The sequence below is a fragment of the Rhipicephalus sanguineus genome, chromosome 2 (genome assembly GCF_013339695.2).
Source record: "Rhipicephalus sanguineus isolate Rsan-2018 chromosome 2, BIME_Rsan_1.4, whole genome shotgun sequence".
In the NCBI taxonomy this organism is placed as follows: domain Eukaryota; kingdom Metazoa; phylum Arthropoda; class Arachnida; order Ixodida; family Ixodidae; genus Rhipicephalus; species Rhipicephalus sanguineus.
In genome coordinates this window covers 70,550,262-70,570,088 of record NC_051177.1, presented here as the reverse complement: position 1 = coordinate 70,570,088, position 19,827 = coordinate 70,550,262, and the positions used below count along the sequence as shown (strand labels likewise).

The following is a 19,827-nucleotide window of genomic DNA, read 5'->3' as shown; positions in this document are numbered from 1 at the left end:
ATAAAAATATAAAAAAAAATCATTGGCCTAATAGCCCAAGGTAGCGGCGCTCATGTAAAATCATCTATACGCTGTATACGGTAGCAAGTTTTTACGCGGTCTGGGTACACACGTAAGCTGGGTGGCCATGCAGTGCTTGGTAAGCGTTGATCTCGAAGCAAGCAAGTACAAGCTGTCAGGAGGCCTCTATGAGATCATTTTGGGATTCGTGGCACGTATCTTCCAACAAGAACAAATACTCTTATACTTGCCTGAATCGATGAGCGCGGGAAGACGGCAGTACGGGAGGATAACGGCTTAGAAAGAACGTCTGTTATAGACGAGTTCTTATACGATTTGTTGCAACGGCTACGACAATCTCGAATGTGCGCGAGGGTCTCGTGATGCAACGGTTTCTTCTTCTGTCACGTGCGTGGCAGCGTGTCACATTCGATTAAATGCTGATGATGTTGATGTCGTAAAATGGTAAAGACTATGGCGCTCACGCAGGCGAATGTTGAGGTAGCACCCCGCTGGCCCCTCATATACCTTACCGCATGACAGCAGAATGGAATAGACAACATTAAATTTGCAAGAGACAAACTGAATGTGGTGCTTGACTGTGCGCATTCTATTAGACGACACACTCGCACCCGTGGACAACTTATCAATTCAGGCAAACAGGCTGTTCAGCCAAATTGGTTCAGCTTATTCTTAGCGGAAAAGTCAACAATAAACTTTTCAGCAATCTTTCTGCTGACACTGACAACTACAATAAAGATACGGAATCACCGCTATCCTCTTATACTTTCCTGACCGGTCATTACGCGGTTTTGCTTGAACACTTTTAACTTCGTTCAAAACTTTTAATGATGAGGAAACAGTGGCGTCAAGGGGGAAAGCTGCACGTTTCAAGCGTTAAACTTGAGATAGAAGGCTAGAGGACATTTTGTGTACATAAGACTTTGTTAACGCAGACGAAATGGCATTACAGCGATGCCAGATTGAACCCAGACGAACGAGCCCAACTCTCCCTTTTGCTGCAGTTATATGCAGCATCTACCGTTGATGGTGCTGCAAGATAGTGCGGAACGGAGCAACTTGGAGCGTACCAGACTCTATCGAAGAAGAGGAAACCGAGGCGACATCGAGGGCACGCGAACGTGGCCAGTGTAGCAGTTCGCCTTTAGTATTGCCCTTAAACGGACGTCTCACTTTCACGTCTGGGAACCAGTTATTCGTTATTCGTTACATTTGGTGCCAACACCCGGGAACGAGCCAGGGACTTTTGAGGTGCTACGCAGATCTCTGAGGTGCTTCGGCATAGCAGAGGCTTGTTCGCTACAAGGCGCGATATGTCGCAAAGGATCGTTTCTGTCTTTCGCATGAGTAGGGCTACGCTGTTCGGTATTCCTGCTCGGTGCTTTGACAAAAAGGGCGTGGTCGCCTGTGCTCACACACTTATCTTTCGAGGGGGGTTTAGCAGATGGCTCATAGCCCTGTGCTTTCAATAATGATATCTGAGGTTTCGCGTCCTAAAACCACGACATGAATGAACCATAGTGGAGGGCTTCGAAAATTTCGACCATCTGGTGTCTGTTCTTTACCGTGCACTGATATATACATATATCAGTGCACGCTAGCACCGTACGAGGGCCTCTAGCATTTCGCCCTAATAGAATTGCGACCACAGCGGCCGGGATCGAACCCGCGACCTTCGGGTCAGCAGCCTAGTACCATAGCCACTGCTCCACCTCGGCGGACTAGCCTTGTGCTTTCATTGCAAAGTTTGCGTTGAAGCAATTGACCACTAAGCTCGCTGCAGCGGCCGTGTTTGCTAAAGGGATGAGGTGCTAGCCTTTCTTCGTATGCCATTCCATTTTGTCGCTTTCACATTCATTGCTTCGCCCTTGCGGCGAAGCCGTGACTGTTGTTTTTGTCCTCTCATTCGTTATGTTGTTGACGCTATTGCTGACGCTGTAATGAATGCCAAAATAGATAGATAGATAGATAGATAGATAGATAGATAGATAGATAGATAGATAGATAGATAGATAGATAGATAGATAGATAGATAGATAGATAGATAGATAGATAGATAGATAGGACAGACTGACCGATTGCTTGATTGATTGATTGAAATCCTCGCTTACTTGATGTTTGTAATTACGCAGGAAGCGCTCGGTATCCCATACCAAAGAAACTTCCACCTCCGAACCAGTGTGACAGAATTTGGCAAACACCGCTATAGCACGTCCCTTTTCATCCGTATAGCTTTCAAAGTTTAAACCTATTCAGGCGGAGAGTGTTCTCTACCAAAGAATACACGCTCAGAGGTCGTCCGTGTTTTCTGAATATCTCGAGTGGTGGGCGTTCTCAATTTATTATTATATATTCGTTCCTTTCCGAAATTTACCCCGTAAAGCCGCGCACACTTGTTTGGATCGAGTTCGTCGGCTTCTGCGCGCTGGGGCCGACGAGAGCGCTCTCCATCACTCCGCAGCAGCCAGCCAAAGCACAATAGCGTCGTCGACGTGCTCCAAACGCGTGTATATATAGTCAGTTCAGGCGCGCAGAGGGCGTTAATGAAGCCCCGTCCTCCTTATTCTTTGACGAAAAACACTGGCGTAGACGCCAGCCAACAGAGCTTTCCCCCGACCATGTCAACACGACCTCCGGTAGCGACAACGTATATAGGCTCGCCAGAGCGTCCCGCCTATGCTTGAGGCGTCATCGATATTCCCTATTTTGTGTACACTGCCGCCGCCCTGGCGGTGCTTTTTGAGAGTGATAAGAGCCGCCGGGATAACGACGCTGCGTATGGTATTTGTCCTCGAGGCTTCACGCACGAACAAACATTCCACGCGCGCTGTAATTCAAGTATGCTAAGGGGATCGAACTTCCCTTCGCTTGTTAGCTCGTGGAGGATGGTCGCTGTTCTGTAAGCAGCGAAGGGGGGGGGGGGGGGAGGAGGGGGGTCGAGGAATAGAAAACGACTTAACTTGGTAATCGGAGAGGGGGCAGGATTATATCTGTTGTTATTATTACAATTTTACATGAAACACATGTATGTACAAAGCACGATGAGGGAAATATTTCGCGCGACACTTTCAAGTAGATCGGGCAGCAGAAATATTGAAGAGCATCACCTTATATCGCTGAAATCCAACGTTTAACGCCTACCCGTCTGGCCGGCGAAGAACACACTGAAGAATCGCGAAACTGTAAACTGACCAAAAGAGCAAGTGAAAATTAAATGACGTTTGGACCTCCCACACGGAAGTCCTATTCCCAATCAAAACTTTCGTGGAAAGGGCTCTAGTATGGGGAGCCGAAAGGTCATGCAATTTTCCCTTGTTCTTTTGTTCAGTGTTGAGTATCGCGAGTTTTCCTTACCTCATCTTTCTTGGGGAAAGAAAAAGGGAGGGGCACTCGAAAATACTTACCCAACAATCAGGGGTTATGTTATTATTATTATTATATATAAAACACACATACGGAAGATATAAAGGGAAATACTATGTCGCGCAAAACAAACACGCTAGTGTAGGTCTGGCCGTGCAGTATCAAAGTGCGCTTGGTTGTGCCCGTAGAATAATAATAATTATCGAACGTTCTCAAGATATCTTTCGTAGAAAATAGTATAACCATGTTACCCGTTATACCCTCTTTATCCTAAGTAATAAACACGGTGCCGTGTTTATGCTGTTCACCTTGGTTTTTCTTTCGTCTTTTTTTAGAACATGTTATATTGGGAAAAATACGATGCGTAAGTGCCATGAAGGAACAGCGATCAATAAAAAAAAAGGAAGAAGCATAGAGAAACGAGGTCATCGGAAGCGTCTGACCTCCATAGCGCGTTTCAGGACGCAATTCTTCCTGCTTGATTGTGCTCACCAAAATGCCTCAAAACGAGGAAAGAAATAAAACAAAAGCTACAGAATCGGGCAGCGCGAGCAAGCTGTCATTTAGAATAATGACGTGCGTGTTGTCGTGCAAGATTATGTATTCTGGCTGGCGAAGGAACAGATAACAGAAGAGAAATGGTATAGCGCGCCTATAGTAATAAGGGGTCCTAGAACATATGCATTTTCCGCTGTGTCGCTCCTGAAAATATAAGCTACTTTTGAACAATCATATTGAGACCTACCTTGAAGCGTGCATTAAAATGCACATATTGTTTTTTCCCAGATTTTCGAAATTCGCGCCACTATTGAAGTAAGTAAGCCAATATATATATATATATATATAATATATATATATATATATATATATATATATATATATATATATATATATATATATATATATATATATATATATATATATATATATATATATATATCCTCTTTGGACCCGCGGCATTAAAATGCACATTTCGTTTTTTCCCATTTTGCTCTATCATGTGGTAGATCGGGCAGCAGAAATATTGAGAGCATCACCTTATATCGCTGAATCCACGTTTCCCGCTACATGTGGTGCCGTCATTCTCTGGTTCCGGCGAAGCAACTACACTGAAGTCCGTTTTCGCGAAACTGTAATTCTCGTCTTCGACTGACGGCGTCCAAGTAATCAGCAGTGTCAAATGCTCAATAAATGACGTTTGACCTCCCACACGGAAGTCCTATTTCAAAACTTCGTGGAAAGGGCTTAGGGATAATTTCCGCATGTCATGTAACCCTAACGGCGAGTATTTTTGCTATCACAAGCTGTTTTTCTTGAAATGTGCATTATAATGCACACTCGGTCTCAATACGTGCTTTTTCCTGCGTATGTTTGCCAATCTGATGCGGTTCATTACTATTTAGCATTAAGCTTTGGCATTTGTTTCACCTTGGAATCAGTGATAAAGAAACGTGTTCTTGAGTCAATGACCAGCAACGACACCCTCGGACCTAGAATTCTCATGCGATGAGGCTGTCCCTTCCCCATTACCTGTTGCCGGAAGACAGGTATGGTGCAGAATTTCACAATAGGCAGTTTTCGAATAGCGTACGCTAAGTTAGCGTTAGCGTTTGTGGCCCGCCATTTGCGTCACTTAACGGGAGCCCGCAAGCGGAAGAGTACGACGCATGCGCAGCTGCGCGAAAAGCCAACGCAAAGCTTTGCGTACGCTACTCGAAAGCTCCCTAATGAGGCACGACGGAAGCTGCTGAAAGCCAAGGTTGGGCCCATGCCTTCTGAGCCAAGAACTGCGCAAGCAAGCCACATTTCAGAGCTTGGGAACTAGGGATCCTCCTCGAGGTGCCGAAACAGAGGATATTCTCAGCGCAATAGGCGTGCGCACGGGCGGGGGGGGCGGCAGGGGTCGGCCGTTCCCCCCCCGTCACCTAAGAGGGGGAGGCGCAAAATCTGCCCTATACGTTGACCCCCCTAGTCACCTATGAGGGGGGTCGCAAAATCTGCCTCGTACATTGACTTAGTAGGAGGGGCGCTGCGATGAACCTTCACCCCCCCCTGATGGGGAACCCTGCGTACGCCTATGCTCAGCGCACAAAGTTCCGGTGCATCACGTGCAACATCGTTCTTTGCATCACATCCGCGCGCAACTTCTGCAGGCAGTTTCAGAACAAATAAGCGTGATTTTCGCGAGCAAATGTAAAAATTTCGTTATAGGCAAGTGTCGTTCGTTCTCCGTGCATTGAGACCCAGTGTGCATTATAATGCACACACTGCTGCGCAAAAACTGTTTGCCGTACAGACGCAATTTTTTTTCTGGTTTGATACTGCATGTGTGTGCATTCCAAAAATGTGTTTTGATTTCACCTGTGTGGCCACAAATTTGCTCAGGTCTCAGGAGGATATATATATATATATATATATATATATATATATATATATATATATATATACATATTCTTTGATTGTTCTTTTTTCGCGCTTTTCATTGCATGAGCACATTTCTAGAAGTCGCACAACCTTCGACGGTGAAGTTAGTGCAATTTGTCACGTGACTTACCCCAACGTTTATGTTTTGCTTGTTGGTTTTCAACTACTAAAGACTAAACCATCCAAAAAATTCTTTTAGAGTAACAGCTCGAAAAGCCGCGCTGAAGCTTATCAATGCACACCGACGAGTATGCCACATAAAAGTACACCCGCTCTTTCAAGCTCAATACTTCAAGATCATGGCACACGCATTTTTCATCACGGAATAAGAACAGCTCTGCTGGTGGTATTGACTGGCTAGCATAAATGAACCGCTCTGATCATTTTGGTTGGTTAACTGTACGCACGAACTCACGCCTTCCTGCTTCTTTGCGAATCTTAGTAACTGCCCTCTTCTCTCCACTCCGCTTTGCTTATGGCTCTATCTGCCCTTTATTTCACGTTAATAGATGTGAAAAGTGCACGGCGTGTTAATTATTCACAGAATCGAATAGTTGAAGGAAACAATGTGGCAATGAATACAAATGGTAACTTCTATTTAATCTGTCGTTTTAATAAGCTTCATTTTATCTACGGGCTGTTCTGCAGAAATTCGATAGTTGTCTCTCACCTTTTTTACCCGACAGTTATTGCTCGGTTACAATTACGATAACGGGACAACACATTTTTATTTATTTTACACCCAAGGCGGGCCCAGGCTGGGAGGGCGAAATAAAAACAATGAAACAAAAAGATGATTGAGAAAGAAAGTGTGCAGAAAGTGACAGAAAAGTTACACTTCATTCTATGTTTTAGCATTCTATGTTTAAACGAATATTTACCAACGCCAACCGCGCGCAAGCACGCTGCAAAGCACAGTGGGTGCGTGCACCGGAATCACTGCGCATATTTGAAACAAGCGAGTGACCATTGGCAGAGTAATCACACTGGTCTAGACAACATAAACACCGGCGCCAGTGTTGTTGAGATCCTATTTCACGATGAATCGCTACCAACAAGCTAAGCTGCTAAGCTATCAGTAGTTCTGCACTGATGTACACTACATTGTAATACAGCGCTCACAATGTAAAAAGCAATATATCTTGCTCTCCACACAACAATAGAGTTCTGAGAAACTCCTTGTGCCTCGATAGGTTGACGTGCATCAGTTTTACGATGTCGCGTTTCGAGCATCTTAACGTATATGTGCCCAGTGTCCTACATATAGGACGCTTTTTTGATGCACTCTAACAACGCTACTTTTTTAGCTGACGAGTAGCGCCACCTACAGCACATCAAGCAGGCATGAGGCCTGCTTGATATGCTGTAGGCGGCGCTAGTCATCAGATAAAGAAATAGCGATGTCAGAGCGCATCAAAGAAGCGTCCTATATGTAGGACACTGGGCATATATGGGTTAACTGCACCGTTGCCGATATTTTTAAAAAGAAACAAAAACGCGACAAAAATGAGCGCGTAACGAGAATGTCGAAATGGCAGAAAGATTTTCCTCACATGGAGGAAGATCAGAGAATACCCGGTTGGGAAAACAACGAGCGCCGTCCTCGTTAGCGCGGACAAAAAAGGGTCGGTGGATGCGTGGGATGCTTGTGTTTGGTGCCTTGGGAAATCGCACGCGGCAGAAAGATTACGTTCTGGGATTTCAGTCAAGTTTTGCCGGCAAAGAACAACTGCAAGAGTGGGAATAGCGGGAACGAGCCAATGTTCAAGCGAAGCTTGTTACTAGTTTCGGTGGTGGTGGCGGCGGCGGCGGCTGTTGTTCGCGAGCAACCCGGAGCCGTCGAGTGCACGGAAATGCGGCCATCAAAGGTGCACCGGCCACATACGTGTGTGTATGCGCGGTTTGCCAATAATTGATGCTCTCTCATTCGTGAGCTCGTCGGCGATAAGCCGTTTCTGATATAGCAATGTGATCATTGATCGAGGTCACTTTTCATTTCCCGCTGTCACATCCCATTGTTGCCGGAATATGAACGCATGACCGTAGATTTTGCCTCTGGCAAAGAAGTGTTGCGCTGCCGGATGGATTTCCGATTCCCGGCACGGCGCATTGCGCAAAACGAAAGAGAGAAAGAAAGAGAGAATGAGAGAGAGAAAGAAACAGATAGAAAGCGAGAAAGAAAGAGGAAAAGAAAGAGAGAAAGGGAGAAAGTGAGAAAGAAAGGAAGCGGGAAAGAGAGAAAGGAAGAGAGAAAGAGAAAAGGAAGAGAGAGAGAAAGAATTAAAGACAGAGAGAAAGAAGCAGAAAGAAAAAGAAAGAAAGAAGGAAAGAAAGAGAAGAAAGAAAGAAAGAAAGATGAAAACCTGAAACCAGCACTTTGTTGTTGTTGTGGCCTAAGAAAACTGGAAACACTCAACTCCCGCATTCAGCTCCAAATTTCGCAACTTTTTGTAGCGTTAGCTACACTTGCCTAGCCGGAGCCGATTTCACGTGGATCCTCATGAGCCGTGCTGCGCATGCGCGAGGATCAGTGATGTCACACAGCTGGCTCACCAGGAGCCGGCAAATCGCGCTCTCTCGCCACCGCCACGCGCGACTCGCCGCTGCTGGTCTGCGCATTTGAGAGGAGTGACACACTGGCGCCGGCGCGCGCGCAGCTATTCGCGTTCGCTGTGCAGTCGCTGTCTGACACTGCGCTGGAGCCGCTTGATAGCGCCTCTGACTGGCGTTTGTAGGTGGGTAACGCCATGGAGAAGGAGAGCGCAAATGCTACTCAACGGCGCAGAAGAGCCGAGAAGCTTATCTCATCGGATCCCGAAGTAGTTGCCTGGCAATTAGCGGTTCAGCGTACGAAGAATGAACAGAAGAAGGCTAATAATCCTAGGCAATCTGGAAAGCTAAGAGATAATCAGCTGAACCTTTGCTAACGCTATGTATATCCTGGCAAAGCCGAGCTAAGCCACTGCAAATTTTTTTATTGATGAGCATACGCTCCGAACGCTACAAGCACATTACCATCCCTAGCACAACTGCTCCCATGGCACCCCTCGAATTGCAAACTGCGTTGCCCTCACAGCGGTGAAGTTACGCACCTGTGGAATATGGGGTTGCTTCTTAACGCCCACTTTCCACTTTCGAGATATGGGAAGCCACGCTTTGTAGCAATAACCCCAACCGTCTACAGCGGCTCCCAGTCAGGTCCAGGTATGGCAGAGGACACCACATGATCGCTAAGATTAGAGCTACCCAGAATTCACACCTCGAAATATTTGTATTCCGTTATCTATATTGAAACCAAACTTCCTTTTTCGCAACTGTACGAGATTCTTTTTTTTTCGCTGCTTGGGCTCGCGTGTTTATTGGCGAACTAGCAAACCCACTGAATAGCTTGAGGCTTTGAATACAATGGCCGGGTTTGTTGAACTGACATTTCAAAACAGAATGGGGAGTTCGCCGTGCTATGCGGGGTTTCTCCTCGCGTGACGAGGTTTCAGCACAGGGAAAGGCGTGCTCATCAGGGTAATATGCGCGAAACGCGGATCCTATATTTTGGATGAACGTAGAACCGCGTTGTGACGAAGCCACTTGTGCCTGTATCTGCAAATTGTTTCGGAGACTCGTTTCATGCGCAGCGTTAGCGAACTGCAAGCGGAGCTAATTAAACCATGCCGGTATCTAATAGAGCCTCTTCAGATTCCCTGCATTCATCAAGGCGTGCCGTCAAAAATGCCGCCCCACAGAACACTAGTGTTAGGCACCTTGTGAACATCTACAAAAAACTTACCGCGAGATCGGCGGTATCGACTGTGCTTTTGCACTGAACAGTTTTACGTACATACGCATGCACGGGCGTGCAGCGCACAAGGTTAATTACCCGATCTTTAGGAGAACGCAGAAAAATATGTACTTCAACACTTCAATGGCAAGGAAAAAAAAAGGCGGCAATCGTAACTGGAGTCGCGAAGGACAGCACAAGAGCCACACAAGAAAGTTATACCGCTGTTAAGCTCTCGAAATATTTACGAGATCTCTCGTCTGCCAGAACTAAAGCCTTTGTTTTAAAGCGACGTCATATTCTTTTATGTAACTGCGTTAGCTATAGGAAAAACCAGAGCTTCACACAAAATTTTTTGGCTGATAAAAATATTTTCTATTTGCATCTGGAAATATATTTACGCAAGATCATAAACCCTTTCGCGTATATAGCGCATCCTGAATTACTTTCACCCTATTTATTACCTCGGGTGATATTTAGAGAACCCTCTAAAAATAGCTGAAAGAACACATTACTCATAAAGAGCCTCCTTATATTCGCACGTTTTTTTTTTCTCTTCTAAGCACTCAAGAACACTAAATTCGGTAGCTGAACAGTCTCTCCCACTATTATGGTAGTATATAAAACAGTCGATATTGAACAGCTGTTGACTTTATTTATTCAATAAATGAATTCGTATTTAATTGAGCAATGCATTAAGAAGTTTTCACGGCTCCTTTGAAATGGGCGCAAGACGATGCTTACCGAGTCGATGGCTGCACGCCGAAATTTTTTTATGGATTACTGCGCATATCTGCAAAACGAATCGCGCTCGCTTAAGCGCCATGCTTGAAGTACTGCGTTATGATTTGATTTTGGCATGTCGCAAAATTGCAATAACATGCTATCAGAGGTTAAACTAAACGAATAGTGTTCATAGGTTCTCAAGAACATTAAAAAAAGGAGCACAGTGAGACACCACGCGAAGCTAAATCATTAAATACAATTACAATATCGATTGCGATATATAACGAGAGTCCACGCGGGAAATCGCGTGCGGCCGTTTAATGAGCGCTCAGCTCATCCGGAAGGAGCCGGCGTCTCGGTGTGGTTCTGAGCCGCCCACGACGGGAAACTGTGCACGCCGAATACGAGCGGTCCCAGCGTGTGGATGCTGATGAGCTCCACGATGACACACACCATGTTCATGAGGAAGCCCGGAGACGCCTGCGAATTAAACACGCGCGAGTGCAGACGAACGCAATTAAGCACCAGCGCTGTCTTGCCCTCGTCGGAGAGGGTCTTAGATGCACGCACTGTGTGTCGGAACGGAACGAAAACCAAAAACGAAAAACGAAAAAAAAAAAACGATATTTCTGACCGGAACCAAAACGTAACCGAATATTTATCAATTATTTCCTTCCTGAGTGACACCGAAATTTTTTTAAATCGTTTTTCGGTTCACCAGAAAACTTGGAAATCCGGAACAACTGAGGGCATGTATGCAACGTGAGCATTATGCATATCTCAGGCTAGAGTATTAGCGCGTACCTCGGGTAAGAATTCCAAAGCAAAGATATGTTGAACTTGTGCGAAAAACGAAAACAATGGGAACCAGAGATGTTTACATTAACGCAAGTGGACTTTTGCGCGCCTGTCACGCAGGCCAGCGTGGAGAGGGCATTGACGGCGCTGAAGTTTGTTACAGCGAAAGCTGTTATGAGATCAGAACATTCGATTTTGGCGCCATAGTTTTCCGCCGCCGCCGGTGTCGGTGCGCTATCGCGTGAAATAAGAAAAAAATGAAATGAGAAACAAATTTCTAGGATCTGATAGGACTTTTAACCCGCGCCCTCTGCGTGGCAGTCGAGTATTACATCACAATGCCACGCTGGTGCTTGTAACTGCTTCGCAAAAATACTCGACAGATCCGTCATGTCGGGCAAGGAATCGTGTTAACATATGTAATAAAGCATGGCAGAAGAGTAAAATTACAAACTGGCGTCACACAATGCGAATTGCACAACAAGTCGGTCGTTGAATGCTTCCAATCTGTTACAAAGGGCTCAGCCATAATATTTCATCGTCATAAGCCACAACCCAATGTGTACGCAATGCCTTACAGATGTGTAGCGGGTACCACGAGTCTCCGAAGAATGGCATAGAGGGTGCTTGGCCACTTCAGAAAAATTACAATGATTTATGGCGCAGTGGGTACCTTGCATGCGTACTTGTATTAGTTGCCCCAGGAGAGTCTACAACGGGCTCTAGAAAGGCCACTCTTCCAGCTTTCGCTGTGACTGTGCCGCATGTTCCGCGCAGGCCTGGCGATTTTCTCTGATGTGCGAGAACAGCGGTCTCGCACATCAGAGAGAACACTCAATGACGTGCTGCTTCTGAGATCGTGCTCACTCCCTTGACACAAAGCACTGAGCCCGTTAAAAAAATCATAACTGTCTTTTGAGAAAATAAATACAATGACTTTGAAGGGTATACTGGTTTGTGCTAGTTTGTAGGAATTTGTGGTACAGTGATACTTCCGCTCCTCTGAACAACGTGGAAAGAACGTGTTTTACCCCTGTCCCACTTTTAACGCGGTAGCGTTAGAGAGCTCGTGTCGCAGAAATTCCGCTGTCGGCGTCGGCACCGTTGGTTGTGAGCGAAAAATCATCCGTGAGCGAAAATCGAGAAAGTAGCAAATAAAATAAACGATAAAACCTTCGGTCCCAATGAGGATCGAACCCAGGCCGTTCGCGTGGCAAGCAGGTGTCTTACCACAAAGCCACGATGTTGCTTGCAGCTGCTTCGGACAAAAACACTACATAAATGCCATGTAGTAGAAGGAGTCTCCTTAACGAATTTTGTTCGGCAGGTGTCACGACGAGAACGAGCCCATACGGTAGGCGCATTCGCGAGGCCATCAACTACGTCGAAAAAACGCCGGGATAGTGCAGCCATTCGCCGCTAAATACACCTACGAACTTTCAAACAGCTCTGAAAATGGACAACTATGTCCATCTAGAGGAAAACATATAAGCCAACGCAGCAAACGCTAGTAATGTGCTGCCATCTGTGAGGCATTGTGAGAATATGTCTCGACTTTTCATGGCATCTGAGAGGGCCGGCGCGCGGCGTATATCTTGGAGGCCATGCGACTCTTGCTTTAGATCGAAAGCCTGTAAATTCGCGCGCTGTGCGTGCGTGTGGGTGTAGCAATACACTTAATAGTATGCACTTAGTGGTTGAGTGCGCACTAGGGGCCGGATTTCGCTATCGCGTTCAACTCTTAAGGCGAAGCTTAAGGGTCCCCCAATTTTTTTAAGAGGAGGGCAAGTAAACTGTATCACAATCACTGTTTTTTGTGATTACCTTAACTTCAAATTTCCCTATACCTTAAGTTATTACCTCAACTTCAAAGATATTTCGGTGGGAGAGCAGAAGGAAAAAAAATGCACTAGCATATCCACGGAGTGAATGATGATGAGTGGCGAAGCTGCGGAGGTTCATCGGTAACACGTGAATTTCCGTGAATTCTGCCCAGTACATCATCACCGGACGTGAGATAGGCGCGTTTATACTAAAGGTTCGATGAGTTATGACGACTTGCAGCTGACTTTAATTTTACATGTACGCTGCGAATTTTCATTGTTTAGAAAACCATTGCTTTAGAAAACATCTGGCGTCTTTCGTTAAGCAGCTGGCGTCTTTTCCTTTTGCTTTAGAAACATCTGGCGTTCTTCCGTTTTGCTTTTACAAAACATCTGGCGTCTTTCGTTGGTTTATTTCATCAATAAACGGCGTTTTGAACAAAATTTTTATTGTTTAATCACGCACAGGAGAAATCTCACCAGGCACTACCTTGGAGGTAAAGAATGGCTGCTAATGGGAATGAGAGACAGAAGAAGTCGGCTTTTAGCTACCGCTGCGAATTTTTTATTGTTCAACAACGCACAGGAAAAATCTCCCACCGGCACCACCTTGGAGGTCAAAGCGTAAGACTGGTTACGGACTACGACTACGACTACGAGGGACGAACGGGTGCCGCTTTAAGGAGCTTCGCCCCTAAAATGTGTATAGCCTCGTTTGTACCAATGTAGACCATGCATACCAATGTGACACGACCAGCTCCACCGTTTGCTGAAGCAAGGTCTGGGTACGGGCTGGTTGGTATTCCATTTCAAATTTTCCGCTGTTTAACCCGCCTTCGCGATGTTAAGCTCGTCAAGCTGCTTCAAGTTTTCATTGTAATGAGTCGTAGACACTGCACCAAGGATCTTTTTTTTTTAATCTGTGAGTAGCAAGAGTTTAAGTACGAGTAGCCTAACATCTCGCCAACATATAGTCTGCGTTCTGAGATGACAGCATAAGGGCCATGAATGAAGAATAAACAACTTCGTGCACAGGATTAAGGTTACTCGGAAGCTTAACAAGATATGAATACATGATCTTTAGTACGTATGACGTGCGATCGAAAAAAGGGTGCCAGCCCATAGCAAAAGCAACTTCCGAATCAGAATCACAATGTACTTATTTTCCAACATATTTGCTTGGGATCCTCCAGTCGAACAGCTGAGGCACGCCGCTTGAACATTCCAAGAAACCTTCTCATGTATATCTAACTACGAGCTATACGTATATCCAAGTTGCGGCGCAAACTACACGAGGGCAAAATATCACACACTGCAGTGCTGTGGTGACCCGCCCATGGAGCTAAGCATACCGTTGAGACTGGTAACGTATGGTACCCTCGAAAGCTTCTCCCGTACACTTACGTCCAGTCCCAAGATCGGCTATGATTTGTCATTATCGATTCTACCATACGAGCTTCTCGAGGCCCGGTAAGTCATTGCACACGCACCATATCTAAGATCTTGAACTTTCCCATCTCGAAGACGATGGCATTGGGCGGCGTGGCCGCCGGAAGCATGAATGAGAACGAGCAGGCGATGGTCACCGGCAAGGCGAAGTACAATGGGTGCACTTCAAGCGCCACGGCCTGCGCACAGTCGTGTCGACAGCGGCGCTGTCGGAACAGAAGCGCTTGGCAACAACAACAATGAGGCAAAATTACTTCTGTTCTTTACGTATACACTATTCTTTTGACACGTTTGTATCATACGGTGCATCAGTATGTTAAACGAAAGCGTGTCTGCCACCCCGTCAACATGGGTAGCGTGTACGTGACTTATCAAATGGGGTTATGATCGTGACAGCGTGATTTAACCCCGTCTACAAGCCACAACAGACAAGCTTAAATATAGCGTGAACTATGAGAAGAATAAACATGCGAAAACGTTGTTCCCGGATTTCTTAGGACAAAAATGACTTGCAACTGTGACCTGTACACTCCTAAGTAATCTCCGTACGCAGGCGAATTCAAACATATGAACACTCCCCCACCCACGAGCGTATATTGAACGTACAGTCGGCCAAATCTTTAGCTAGTGTGTACTAGAACAGGGGAGTGCTCGGAACGGCCGCAGCGCCAATGTACAGAAAGTGAAGCCCAAACAGGGCCAATCCACCTGCAGCGCTGCGATCGGTAGTCTTCAATGTGTCGTCGTTTAAAGGGCCCCTCACCAGGTTTGACAATTTTGAGCTGACGAGCGCAATGTATACACTGGGCGTTCACGATCACGTCTGCTGAAATTTGCAACGCTACGCGCCGCAGAAGTGGGTCAAATTTCAAGCTGAACGCTGCTTGCCCTTCTTCTCGCGGTCGCGCGCCCAGAGAATGAGGGAATGACGTACATGAGAGAAAGGCCCTACGTAGATGGTAGTGCTGTGACGTCGGTCCTCTTTGTAGACGACTGTGCTCTGACGTCGCCAACAGTAGCACGTGACACTGCGATAAATATTTGACACGACGTGTAGTTTGTGTAATTTGTTGCTTGAATAGATGAACAAAACTTGAGAGTAATAATAAAACAGACAAACGGAATGTGTGCGTTTTCGTTTTTAATTTTTACTGCGAATCGCAGCGACATTAAAGACTAGTCTGCCTCCGTTTCGCACGCGTTCGTGTTCTCGCACTTTGCGCATCGTGCAGACGCCACCCTTTACCAGGAAACTAATTTTCTACCGCGTTCCAGCGCTCATTGGGCTCATTTATCCTCCCGCGTCTAACTATGTGTTCATGCGGCACACCGCTAGTCTCGCGTCCGTACAAATGTCGCAGCTTTCGTGCTCAGTAATAGGTTGAAAGCCAAGTGATCGGCGAGGGCATATTCGGCATAACTTGCAGAGATGAAGCGCAAAGAACGCCGCCACAACACCGCTCGCGTCTCGGGGGCTCGGGCTGGTTCGGGCACGTCATGCGCTCGCGACATTGTGTGCGCATGACGTGTTCATGCGTAGGCGTTATGTGATCTTCCTGCTCGCGTGCCGAAGAGGGCAGGGAAGGGATTTGGCTTGCGAAGGCTACACGGGGCGAGTGGCAAGCGTTTTCAGCTCTCCTCCTCTCATCATGGTTTCGCGCCGCTACAAATTATTCTTTTTCTCGGCTTCTAACGGACCGATTAGAAAAATTCTTGTGGCATAATGCTCCTTATTGGGCTCACAACAACTTCCAATGTCTAACTAAGATTCGATATGTCACCTGGTGAGGGGCCCTTTAAGAGTTGCGCGCGGCTCCGGCAAAGTGGTGCAGGGGTAGAATGCCCGCTTCCCACTCAAAAGGCCCGGGTTCGAATCGCAGCTGTAGATGGTGGGTTTTTATTCTTAGTGTCACCTTTTATAGCTGTGTTGGTTTTTTACTTTCCTTCTTAAAACTAGCTTCTGTTGTTACGTATTGCTACAAAAATAACGTAAAATGTGAAATCTTGTTTCGAGTCTCGTCTTCGCGAAAATCTCGGAGGCCATACTTTGCGTTTTTGTTCAATCCCGGGCGGTGGCGCTGCAAATAACTGCGCTTGCTCTCAAATTTCTTCTATTTTACTTCACACTTTACGTTACTTTTTGAACCAACACGTAGCAACTTAAGCTAGTTTTAAGAAAGCAAAGGAAAACCAATACAGCTACAAAAAGTGACACTAAGAATAAAAATCCACCATCTGCAGCTTCGATTCGAACCCGGGCCTTTTAAGTGGGAAGCGGGCATTCTACCCCTGCACCATTTTGGCGGAGCCGCGCGCATCTCTTAAACGACGACACATTGCAGACTAGCGATCGTAGCGCTGCAAGCGGATTGACCCTGTTTGGGCTTCACTTTTCGAAGCTCGTTCCAGGCACTCCCCTGTTCTAGTACACTCTACTTTAGCTATCGTGCGCGAGCGCCGACTTTTTTGTGCGTCAGCGCCGTACGACGGAGCCAAGTTGCAAAGAGGGCAAGAGTAAGCGCAAAAAGAAAAAAAACAGCATTTGCGTCGCCAGGTCACGGCCGGACTGGAAAGACGCACGTGGCCAGATAACAAATGAACGATTCACATTTGTCAGCTTATCTCATGCGCGCGGGCATGTGACGTCTGCGGATTTCATTTTCTCGGTCGTTTGCTGATCTTCGGAATATAAGATACGAGCAAGACGCGCTGCCTTGGCTGTTCCCACGAAGGAACAGCCAAGGGGACGATGGGCCCAGCTGAGTGCGCTTCGTGGGCATGCGTTTACTCTCGTCCTGTTTGCAACTTGGCTTCGTCGTACGGCGCTGACGCACAAAAAAGTCGGCGTTCGCGCACGATAGTTAAAGATTTGGCCGACTGTACCTATTGCTGTAGCAGCGCGAGCATTTCTTCTGACATTTTTGGCAGAATGTATGACACATTTCGCATTTAAAGTTCATTCTTTCAAATAGGCTTTCAAGGTATAAGGTTTTTTTATAGTGGGGTAATTATAGAATGATATTTCTACGAGAAGACCTCCATAGTTAGTTAAAGTAACCAATCTGCTTTTTGACGTCCGCAATTCTGATGCAAACTAGGCGTTAACTTTTTCATAACAAGCTGCACTCAAGAAACTAAGGTGGCGCAGCATGCGACTGATGGAGATGTGGTCTCCAATTCTCGAGCTGACTCACCAGTTATGATAGTCAACGAACTAGTCCTTGAGCAGCAATTAAGTGGTCATGCTCATAGGATACTACTAGTTCAGCAACAGTTTTCTTTATCAACATCTCCGTGATGATGATAATCCCTACCATAACATTGATGAATCGCTAAATGGCAAGAGGTACACGCACCGAATACAAGTATATTTTCTGCTAGATCGACTACGGCCAGCAGGATTGGTTAAAACAGGGAACTTCACCATCTCGAATACGATGGGTAGCGTGATGGCGCTGATTGCCGTGTTGCTCGTGAATTCGGTGAGCATGGAGGCGGAGAAACAGAGGATGGACACCACCACGTAGCTCGGCATCACCTTCAGAGTGCGCAGTTTGCTCACCAGGATCGTAGACAGACCCGATGCCTACGACAAAGAATGGAACTTTTAGGTCAAAATGCTGCAGTCGTGTAGAAAGGAAGACGGGATGGGGCGTTTACGGCAGGGAAACATCCCTGCAGCGGCAAAATAAGCGGGAACACCGCTCACCTCTCCGCTCGTCATACCTTGGCTATAATCAGTCGCTCACTATACTACAGCTCATCTGCAGATGTTCTGCAATATAAAGCATAAATTGAAGCTTATATGGTAACTTAAGCCTTAACCCATCTACCCGACCCTGATGCTATTGTGTTGTGTACAGCGCTTTTGTAGAGGTTTTGAAGAAGGTTGTGAAGGAAAATATGCACTCTTGACAGTACGCCTGTTTAGATAGTCTTCTGCACTGTTCCAAAATCTCGATCACAGAGTTCGCGGGCTAAATCGGAACTAATTTGCTGATTTTAGTGCGCACATTGTTACTGCAGGAGTAAACGCATATTGTTACAAAAGGTAGCGCTATTTTTTGGGAATACTAATGCTCGGCCGAACAATTCTAAGCACAACAAAGAGGGAATGCCCTTTTCATCTACGAAGACATGTCCGAAGGTGAGTCCCCTTGTCGAAATGTCAGATCCAGCGAAAATCTTTGTTAGACGATATGTTCCGTCTCGATCTGAAGTGTCGCACAGCCTGAAGTGTCGCGTCACATAGAGTGGCTCCAGAACCGTTTATTGGCTTAACAGCATACGAGATATGCCCGGCTTTTTAAATCGCGTTGCCGTTTCAGAGATGACATCACTAACCCTGGAAGCCTCTGCAAGCGTCATGCCAGCACAGATGATGAACACGACGCCCCAATGAATTTTGGAATTGGCCTCCTCCCATGTGAGGAGGCCTAGGCTTTGGGAGCCACGCATTGGGTCCTTGGGCACCACAAACATCAATATGGTGACCAACAACACGGGCACGCACCCCGTGATGTTCCTGCGTAAGGAAAAATATGGCGTTTCTTAGTGCCACGATTCTGTAATAGGTGATTGCATGGAGCAAAAAAAAATGTTTCATAAAATGCTCAGTTCAATGTTGCAAGATGACTACATTGCCGAGTTTTATTTCTGCACACAACCCGTCATGGTAGAGTAGCGAATAAAGCTCAAGGAGACAAGTTCAATTCCAGGCCAGATTTACGTGCACATTAACGATCCCCCACTACCCAAAATTAATAAGGAAGCCCCCCACTGTGACATTCCTGGTGATGATATTGTGGTTGTAGGCTTGTGGCACGCAAAATCGGAGAATCAATATGATATTTTTCCTCTTGGATTCCGCGGGATTTGCAGGCCTAGCAAGTCAGTGCTATGCTCTGATCACGTTCTGATACTGTAATATTATGGTGATCCTTACAAACATTTCTTAAAAGAACTCGAGTGGAATTGGTTAGGTGAGGTGAAAGTTGACATGCATGGTGCTTCAGTCAGTATGGAAATGATGAAGAGCAGCGGGTTTGGCACAAGATTCGTCCGGTCACCTGAAACGGACTAGGGACTTTTCAAGTCGATCATTTTGAACGACGGATCGCGTTATTGTTGCTGCAAGTTATAGTGATTACTGATGCGCGCGGATAATTAAAGGTGCCATGACACCCAATTTTCGCGATAATCTGCGTGAGGGGGGTTAATCCTTAAATGTTGACTTTGGAGAAGATGACAGCCATTGTCTCGAACACCTGAAACGCTTATGTCTGCGTTCCGGCGCAGACATGTCTTGGTTCAATAAGAATATATCCCGTGGCACCATCCCATGTTAAGGCGAAGGGATGATTGCGACTCCCTCGTCAGTTTCCTCGTAATCCAACCACGACGGGATGCCTGGATCACACAACCACACATGCATAAGCCTCTTCCAGA

At 46.2% G+C, this 19,827-nt stretch overlaps 2 protein-coding genes across 2 annotated transcripts in view; both read right to left on the bottom strand.

Moving 5' to 3' along the window:
* LOC119381659 (uncharacterized) overlaps nt 1-3,833 on the bottom strand; it is a 24,908-nt gene extending 21,075 nt beyond the window's left edge. Inside the window, exon 1 of the mRNA XM_049412858.1 lies at nt 3,828-3,833. Within this exon, the coding sequence (XP_049268815.1) occupies nt 3,828-3,833 (6 nt within the window). The remainder of the gene's footprint in view (nt 1-3,827) is intronic.
* Nucleotides 3,834-10,632: 6,799 nt separating this feature from the next.
* Nucleotides 10,633-18,862, bottom strand: LOC119381658 (solute carrier family 13 member 2-like). Its single transcript, XM_037649432.2, has 4 exons — nt 18,724-18,862; nt 17,804-17,965; nt 14,421-14,558; nt 10,633-10,789 (listed from the first exon to the last, which is right to left on the bottom strand). Exons 1-4 carry the CDS (start codon nt 18,859-18,861, stop codon nt 10,643-10,645), a joined length of 585 nt encoding a protein of 194 aa, XP_037505360.1. The 5' UTR covers nt 18,862; the 3' UTR covers nt 10,633-10,642.
* Between the last annotated feature and the right edge of the window lie 965 nt (nt 18,863-19,827).